This window comes from Crocuta crocuta, unplaced genomic scaffold, assembly GCF_008692635.1.
Source record: "Crocuta crocuta isolate KB4526 unplaced genomic scaffold, BGI_CrCroc_1.0 scaffold217, whole genome shotgun sequence".
Classification (NCBI taxonomy): domain Eukaryota; kingdom Metazoa; phylum Chordata; class Mammalia; order Carnivora; family Hyaenidae; genus Crocuta; species Crocuta crocuta.
In genome coordinates this window covers 8,443,440-8,453,677 of record NW_027532208.1, presented here as the reverse complement: position 1 = coordinate 8,453,677, position 10,238 = coordinate 8,443,440, and the positions used below count along the sequence as shown (strand labels likewise).

At 35.0% G+C, this 10,238-nt stretch overlaps 1 protein-coding gene across 1 annotated transcript in view; it reads right to left on the bottom strand.

Annotated features, from left to right (window-relative positions):
• Positions 1–3,171: 3,171 nt before the first annotated feature.
• SEPTIN14 (septin 14) overlaps positions 3,172–10,238 on the bottom strand; it is a 58,905-nt gene continuing 51,838 nt past the window's right edge. The window contains exon 10 of the mRNA XM_077777825.1: positions 3,172–3,351. Coding sequence (XP_077633951.1) covers positions 3,172–3,351 — 180 coding nt within the window. The remainder of the gene's footprint in view (positions 3,352–10,238) is intronic.

Genomic DNA, 10,238 nt, shown 5'->3' with positions numbered 1-10,238 from the left:
ATTGTACACCTTAAATTTACACAATGTTCTCTGCCAACTATATCTCAAAGAGATGGAAAAATGATAGACTTTAGTGTCTATTTCCTAATATAAATGAGGTCATGATGCTACTTCTCAACATTTTTACTCAGCAGTGCACTAAAGGTCCTAGTCAACTCAGTAAGGCAAAGAAATAAAATAGAAGCAAACTGTTTTGAATTAGAGATTATATGGTCACTACCTAGTAAATCCAAATAAATCTACAAAAAAATCTACTTCAACTTATTAGTAAATTTAATAAGTTTTATAAAAGTAACAAAATACAGATATAAAAATTATTGCACTGTGTATTACTAGTAATGATCAAATGGGAACTGAAATTTTTAAAAATGCAATTTACATTAGTATCAAATAAATAGTGTAGCAAATAAAAAAAAATCCAAAGTATACTTATAAGTCTTTTGTAACTCTGACTTATGAAAACTGTTCTACATAAATCTGGAACCTCTGTTTTACATAAAAATGGACCTGAAAGAGAAAAGTCATTTTATTCATACAATTAAAGGAATTATGTGAAACACACTATTTTAGAAAACTGTTATATGAAGAGCAAATGTATGCCTTATATAACTAAATTATAACTTGTTCTATGCCTTTAGAAAAGAAATTTTTTAAATATACAGTTTATTTAAGGTAAACCTTTATAATCTCTAAAAGAAACTATACTGCCACATTATTACCAGAAAACCCATTCTCACATGCAATAGAATGATAATTTTTACAAAGTTAATGTTATTATTTTTTATACATGTTACAACTTTGCTGACTCCAGTTTTAATAACATTAGGTTGTGTTGAAAGAATAAGAAGATGAAAGTCACTTAGCAGTATAATCCAGCATTTGAAAAGCACTAATACATTACATTGTTTATTTTCTGAAGATTAATAATCTAAATTAAACTATCCATACCTCTTATACAGTTAATGTACTACTATTGTGTTCATTTATTAAATAAACAGGTGCCACTGTGTGGTCAGGCACTTTTCTAGACCTAGGAATGAATGCATAAGTAAACAACAACAACAAAAAGATCCTAGTCCTAGTCGGGTTTCCATTAAAAGATCATGTAGAAGATTTCTTTCCTCCCCCAAACTATAAAATCTGTAAGATGATTTAATATCATATTTAAAAATCCTATAGATGTGGGATGCCTGGGTGGCTCAGTTGTTTGAGCATCCAGTTCTTGATTTCGGCTCAGGTCATGGGATCAAGCCCTGCATCTGGCTCAGTGCTTAATGTGGAGCCTGCTTAAGATTTTTTCTCTCCCTCTTCCTCTTTTTCCACTCATGCTCACTCTCTCTTTCTCTCTCTCTTAAGAATAATAATAAAATAAAATAAAAATCCTGTGGATGTACCTCCCTTTCCCCATATTTTAAAATAAACTTTTTCAGGGGCGCCTGGGTGGCTTAGTCGGTTAAGCGTCCGACTTTCGCTTAGGTCATGATCTCACAGTTCGTGGGTTCGAGCCCCGCGTCGGGCTCTGTGCTGACTGCCAGCTCAGAGCCTGGAGCCTATTTCAGTCTGTGACTCCCTCTCTCTCTGACCCTCCCCTACTCACGCTCTCTCTCTCTCTAGAAATAAATAAAAAAAAAACCTTAAAAAAATTTAAAAAAAAAGAAATCTTTAAAAAAAAACTTTTTCAATAAGTAAATATATAATAAGAGATAATATTTTCACAAATAATTCTGAAGCTAAATTACAATATCCTGATATCCTTTTAAAAAGAAAAAGTTCTGCCTTTGAAATTAATGCAGTAATGAAAGTACAACAGAAAAAAATTATTTTTTTAGGAACAGGAGAAAAATACCATGCATTATGCCAGGTGTTGTTGAAATAAACACATACATGCCCTCAAAGGTAGCATTTTTATTTTTGAGAAAGAGAGAGAGAGAGCACGTGAGCAGAGGAGGGGCAAAGGAAGGGAAAGAATCTTAAGCACCATATTGGAACTGTGAGAACATGACCTGAACCAAATCAAGAGCCAGACAATTAACCAACTGAGCAACCCCTCAAAGGTAGCATTTTTAACAGAATGAGTCATGGGGAAGGCTAATGACACAAATATCAGAATATACAGTCAGAAAGAAATTTTCAAATTAGCAAAAAAAAAAAAATCCAACTTATTTTCTAAAAGCTTGCAAACTTTANTTTCAAATTAGCAAAAAAAAAAAAATCCAACTTATTTTCTAAAAGCTTCCAAACTTTAGTTTTAATATATATGTAAAATCTATAAATCATCATCCAAATGTCACTTATTTTGTTCCATTGTTCTTTGGCTCTACCCAACCTCTAAAGCTTTTATTCTAATAGTTTTACAGGGTCTGAGTTCAAAGCATAACAGTTCTAACAAAACTCAGTCTTTTATTGTAAAAAAAACTATCAAGAAATTATTAACAGCAGAAATTTGGTAAGAAAAGTGAACATAAGATTAGCTTTTTATACCTATGGCTCATGAGCAAATCCTCTACTTCTATTTGCACACACACACACAATTTACATATATATATTTTTAAATATATATTATATATATTTTATATTTATATATATTTTAAATATATAAAAAATATATATTATATATATTTTATATTTATATATATTTTAAATATATAAAAAATATATATTATATATATTTTATATTTATATATATTTTAAATATATAAAAAATATATATTATATATANNCTATGTTTTTAAAAACGAGCAAAGAAACAAAACAAAACAAAGAAAAACAGCTAATCAACCTTACTTACACTATGCTATATATTTCTTTATTTGTTTCATTTTAGCAAATATTTATTGAGTGGAAACTCTGTTCTAGTCTTTGTTATAAACACTGAAGATACAGAGTCTAATATGATGGTCAGGGTACCCGCTCTTGGGGAGTTCACATTCTAATTGGGGAACATATACAGTAAGAAAAAATTTTTTAAAAATGAGTAGAGTAGCTGAGGCATAGGAGCACATGTACCCCAATGTTCATAGCAGCACTCTCCACAATAGCGAAAACATGGAAGGAGCCNTATTTGTAAAAAAAAAAAAAAAATGAGTAGAGTTAAGTGCTATAAGATAATCTCCCAGGAAGACAGAACTGAGAGTGATGGGGCTCTACAATACACAGAAAGGCAAGAGAGGGCTATTTCTTACGATCTTTCTCCTTCTTTATATTGGTGCACACCTGAGTCTGTAATGTTTCAGAAATAGCCTTCATTTTATAAAAATCTATTATTTCTTCTTCCAATTGTCTTCTCTTCTCCTCAAGTTTCATTGTCTCCTCTTGTTGGACACGTTTAAGATGCTCAAACTTTTCCTGTAGCTGTGAAACAAATGTGCAGCTATGACTCAAAGCACACTATGGTAGCACATTCCCAGGGATGTACTTGTCTTCTCTACTGGTTATCAGACATAACCAGATCATCAGAGTAGAGCATGATCTTAGTAACAGTCTCTAAATTTCATGTTTAAAGTAGAAAATCAGATATGGAATTTCTTTCTTAATTTTAAGTTTACATGTGTCCCATTGAACCAAATGTAATAAGATGCAAAATTATGAAAAACAATTTTAGAAATTTTTCCTAATGAGGTATAGATTTTTTACTCTACATTTTCCCACAAATCTCTCTGAGTAAAATGGATAGATCCATGTTCCCTAAAAATACATATATTAAAATATGAGATGGATTATAAAATATTTGTTGATACTTCAATTGATAAAGGCATTTCAAAAGAAAGTCTGATAATTGCCTTGTTAAGTAAGATTAGTACAATTATAGGAAGAAACAAAAACCTTATTCAGTTACTTTTTATTTACTTCTGAGATCTTATTTAATCTGTTGGACTTAAAATAAGCCAAATTAACCATAAGAAGGAGATAATATCATTTTCATTTCCATTAGAGACAGGCCTGGGTCTTTAATAAGACATTCAACATAAGGATTGGTTGTATGCATCAAAGAAGTTATGATTTTTTTGAATTTTTGCTAATTCAAAAAGGTATGAAGGACCAACTAATTTTCAGTCGAACTTTTTGAACAATAAATGGGCTAGGGGCTTAAGTTGCCACAATTTAGTTAGCTGGCTTATATGGCTGTGAAGATACTAGTGTAAATACTAGTGATTCTAACCATAGATACCCATTAGAATCATTCAGTAAGTTTATAAATCTCCCAATGCACAGGCTACCCACAGATCAGTTGCATCACACTATCTGGAAATGAAACCTGAGCATCAGTCCTTTTAGAAAATCTCCAGGTGATTTTAGTGTGCAGCAAAGTTTGAGATCCATGGTCTTATTTATTTATTTATTTATTTATGAGAGAGTTGGAGAGGGGCAGAGAGAAAGAGAGAAAGAGAATCTCAGTGTGGAGCTTGATCTCATGAACCATGAGATCATGACCTGAGCTGAAATTAAGAGTCTGGTGCTTAACCAACTGGGCCAGGTGCCCTGAGATCCATGGTTTTAAATAAAGATTACACTCCCTCTGCTGAAGTCAGGTATCTCCTAGAATTATATTTTCATGCATGAGAAGGAAATGAATATTGACACACAGTTGAAAAGACTGGGGATGTGAGTGTGTGGTATTTATAAATGATGGCATCAGTGAGAAAAACTCACTTAAAGATGGGAAAGTGAGGCTTGGAAGGAAGATGGCAGCAGAGCAGGAGGAACTGAGGCTCATCTCCTCCCACAAACACAACTAATTAACTATCCAATCATCCTAAATATTCCAGAAATCAACCTGAAGACTGACACAACATACTCCACAATTAAAGGGAGAGAAGAGGCCACATAAAAGAAGACAGTAAATGTGGAGATGTGATTTAGAGGAGAAATGGGTATCAGGTGCTGTGAAGGGGTGGTAGCTGTTGGTCATGGAGGAGGGAGAGAAAGAGAGAGAGAAAGAAAGAGAGAGAGAAGCACACACACAGGGGAATGTACAAGGAGAATGTTTCCTCAAAGCCATTGGCTTGGAAAATAAAAGGGACTGAACTATGTGAGTTCTTACATCCTGTGAGACTTGAAGCCTGGAGTTTTAAGGGTCAGTAGGTTTGGCTCAGATAGAGCCCTGAGGGCACTGCCTTGCTCCTGGAGAGAAGACAGGCAAAGAACCCAGGGGCACAGGGCATGGGAACAATGCTCTAAAGAACACCTGGGGCACATAATGGAAAGACTATTTGTTCTTCTAAGAGCATTTCTGAGAGACAACATTCACTGAGGCATCTCCCCGGAGCAAAGGAGGAAACTGGCACCATTTCCCTCCTCCATCCATCAGCAGAAACATACAGCCACCTGCTGGAAGCAGTGCAGCGCTGACACTGGCTGCCGAACTTCCATATGCCAAGCCCCACCCCCTTGCATTCTGGCAGGACAGCCCTTCTCAGTCAAGCTTGCCTCAGTCCCAGTGTGGCAGGCCCCTCCCTCAGAATGCCAGCACCAACCCCTGCACAGATCACATCTCCTGACCAAGGAGTACTGAAGGGCCTCAGTTCTAGTGGACTTGGTGTTAGGTCTCACTTCACAAGCAGGCCGGGGCACACCTAGTTAAAACTCACATCATTCAGGCCCGAGACCAAACACTACTCTATGCAGGCAAGGAGAGCCTCTGCAGATGAGTAACCTGAAGGACAGACATATAGACATAGAGCAGCAAAAACACAACAGCAGAGTGCACACAGTACACACTGTAGATACCTCAGGAAGTACCAAGCCTGGCCACTACCTGACCTTTTCTTTATTAGGCCATTACTTTCAGGAGCAAGAGACATAACTGGCTTTTCTAACACAGAGAAGAAGCCAGAGACTTAGACAAAATGCCCAAACAGAGTAATTTATCCCAAATGAAAGAACAAGACAAAGAACAAGATAAAGCCAAATCAGAGAGCTAAGCAAAATAGATATAGGTAACATGCCTGATGGAAACTTTAAAGGAACAATCATAATATACTCTATTCAGAAAAGAATAGAAGACATCAATGAGACCCTTACCACAGAGATAAGAGAGTTAAAAAAGAATCAATCAGAGATGAAGATTGAAATAAACAAGATGGGAAAAAAGCTTGCAGAGATGTCTGCAATGAAGAGCAGACTGAAAGAAGCAGTGGAACGATATAGTGACCTAGAAGAGAGAATAATGAAAAATAAAGGAGCTGAAGAAAAGAGAGAATTATGCAACACAAGAATACAATCAGGGAACTCAATGAATGCATCAAATATAATAACATTCATATTATGAAATAATATTAATTTCTTTCATAAGCATTGTATAGTTTCTCTTCTTATAGAAGAAGAGAAACAAAGGGGGTGTTAGAAAATTTATGTGAGGGAATAATTGCTGAAAACTTCCCTAATCTGGGGAAGGAAATGAACATCTAGATCCAAGAGGCACACAGTACGCCCATCAAAATCAACAAAAGCAGCTTAACACCAAGACATATTGTAATTAAATTTGCAAAATATAGACATAGAGAAAACATCTTAAAAGCAGCAGGACAGAAATCTTTAAATTACAAGGGAAGACCCATAAGGCTAGCTATATATTTCTCAGTAGAAACTCGGCAAGCCAGAAGGGAGTGGAATGATATATTCAAAGTGCTGAATGGGAAAACTCTGTAGCCAAGAATACTCTATCCAGCAAGGCTATCATTTAGAATCAAGAAAGAGATAAGGAGTTTCCCAGCAAACAAAACTGAAAGAGTTCCATGACCACTAAACTAGCCCTACAATAAATATTAAATGGGACTCTCTAATGGAAAGGAGGGACCAAAAGTGACAAAGAAAGAAAGGATCAGAAAAAATTTTCAGAAACAATGACAAAACAAGTAATGAAATGACACTGACTACATATCTATCAATAACCACTTTGAATGTAAATGGACTAAGCACTCCAATCAAAAGACATAGGATGGGGGGGGGGAACCAAAGACTCATCTATGTGCTGCCTTCAAAAGACCCATTTTCAACTTAAAGACACATACAAATTGAAAGCAAGGGGGATGGAGAAACATTTATCATGCAAATGGATGTCAAAGAAAGCCAGAGTAGCAGTACTTATATCAGACAAAATAGCCTTAAAACAAAGACTATTTTGAAAGAAGTCACAATATCAAAATAAAGAGGACATTCCAAAGAAAATATACAACAATGGTAAATATTTATACACCCAATATGATAGCACCCAAATATATAAAACAATTACAACAAACATAAAAGTACTCATTGATAATAATACAATAATATTAGGGGGCTTTAACACCCTACTTTACCATTCATCTACTAAAAGACATCTTAGTTGTTCCAAGTTTGGGCAATAATGAATACACCTCTTTTAAACATTTGTGTATAGTATTTTGTGTGGGCATAAGTTTCAATTCCTCTAGGTAAATACCAAGGAATACAATTGTTGAATTGTATGGTAAGGGCATGACTAGTTTTGTAAGAAAACACTAAACTCTTTCAAAGTACATGGAAACATATGAAAAAAACAAGAATCCAAAACATCTGGAATGCAGCAAAAGCAGTTCCACAGGGATATTTATAGTAATATAGGTCTACCTCAAGAGTAAGAAAAATCTAAATAAGCAACCAAATCTTACACTAAAGAAACTAGAAAAACAACAGTAAACATAACTCCAAACCAGCAGAAGGAAAGATAATCAAGATTAGAACAAAAATAAATGACATAGAAACAACAACAACAACAAAAGATCACATGAATGAAACCAAGAACTGGTTCTTTGAAAAAAATGATTAAACTGGTAGCCAGAATTATCAAAAGGAAAAGTGGAAAGAAATGACTCAGATAAATAAAATCACAAATGAGACAGGAGAAATAACAACCAACACCACAGAAACACAAACAATTATAAAAGAATATTATGAAAAATGATATGCCAACAAATAAGATAATTTGGAAGAAATGAATAAATTGCTAGAAACATATTAACTACCAAACTGAAACAGTAAGAAATAGGAAACTTGAACATACCAATAACCATCAAAGAAATTGTATCAGTAATCAGAAAACTCCCAGCAAACAAAAATCCAGGGCCAAATAACTTCACAGGGGAATTCCAGCAAACATTTTAAAAAGAGTTAATACCTATTGTTCTCACACTTGTCCAAAAAAATAGAAATGGAAAGAAAACTTCCAAACTCATTCTATGATGTCAGTATTACCCTGATTCCAAAACCAGACAAAGACTCCACTAAAAAAGGGATCTACAGGCCAATATCTCTGGTGGTTGCAAAATTTCTCAACAAAATATCGGTAAATCCAATCTAATAATACATTAAAGAATCATTCACTACAATCACGTGGGAACCACGTAAGGGTGGTTCAATATTTGCAACTCAATCAATGTGACACATTAGATCAATAAAAGATAAGAACCATATGATCCTCCCAATAGATGCAGAAAAAGAATTTGACAAAGTATGCATTCGTTCTTGATGAAAACCCTCAACAAAGTAGGGATAGAGAGAATATGCTTCAACATAATAATGGCCATATAAGAAAAATGCACAGCTAACATTATCCATAAAGGGGAAAAACTGAGAGCTTTTCCCTAAGATCAGGAACAAGACAAGGATGTACACTCTCACCACTTATATTCACCATAGTACTGCAAGTGCTAGCTACAGCAATCAGACACCAAAAAGAAATAAAAAGCATTCCCATGTCACTCATCATCAGGGAAGTACAAATCAAAACCACACTGAGATACCACCTCACGCTGGTCAGAGTGGCTAAAATGAACAAATCAGGAGACTCTAGATGCTGGTGAGGATGTGGAGAAACAGGCACCCTCCTACCCTGTTGGTGGGAATGTAAACTGGTGCAGCCCCCTCTGGAAAACAGTGTGGAGGTTCCTCAAAAAATTAACAATAGAACTCCCCTATGACCCAGCAATATTACTGCTAGGAATTTATCCAAGGGATACAGAAGTGCTGATGCACAGGGGCACATGTACCCCAATGTTCATAGCAGCACTTTCATAGCCAAATCATGGAAACAGCCTAAATGTCCATCAACTGACAAATGGATCAAGAAGATGTGGTTTATCTATACAATGGAATATGCCATGGCAATGAGAAAGAATGAAATCTGGCCATTTGTAGCAATGTGGATGGAACTCGAGGGTGTTATGCTAAGTGAAATAAGTCAGGCAGAGAAGAACAGATACCATATGTTTTCACTCATAAGTGGAATAGGAGAAACGTAACAGAGGACCATGGGGGAGAAGAAGGGGAAAATAGTTAAGGAGAGGAAGGGAGGCAAACCATAAGAGATTATTAAATACTGAGAACAAACTGAGGGTTGAGGGGGGTTGGGGAGAAGGGAAGGGGGGTGATGGGCATGGAGGAGGTCACTTGTTGGATGAGCACTGGGTGTTATATGGAAGCCAACTTGACAATAAACTATAAAAGAAATAAAAAGCATTCATATCATCAAAGAAGAAGTCAAATTTTCACTAAATGCAGATTGCATGATACTCTAGAAAATCCAAAAGACTGCACCCAAAAAACCCTGCTAAAATGAATAAATGAATTCAATAAAGTTGCATACAAAAATCTATTGGATTTCTATACACCAATAATATAGCAGCAGAAAGAGAAATTAATAAAAACAATCCCATTTATAATTGCACCCCCCCCAAAAAAAAGATATCTAGGAATAAACCTAAACAAAGAAGTAAAATAATTGTATTCTGAAAACTGCAATGCTGATGAAAGAACTCAAAGATAACATCAAGAAATGGATTGGAAGAACAAATGTTGTTAAAATGTTTATACTACCCAAGGCAATCTACACATGTAATGCAATCCCTATTAAAATACCAAGAGCATTTTTTCACAGATAGAACAAACAATCCTAAAATTTGTATGGAACCATAAAAGACACAAAACAACCAGAGCAATCTTGAAGAAGAAAAGCAAAGCTGGAGATACCACAATTCCAGACTTCAAATTATATTACAAAGCTGCAGTGATCAAAACAGTATGTTACTGGCACAGAATAGACACATAGATCAGTAGAACAGAATGGAAAATCCAGAAATAAACCCACAACTATATGGTAAATTAATGTTTAACAAAGCAGGAAAGAATATCCAGTGGAAAAAGATAGTCTTTTCAACAAACGGTGTTGGGAAAACAGGACAGCAACATGCAAAAGAATGAAAGTGAACTACTTTCTTACACCA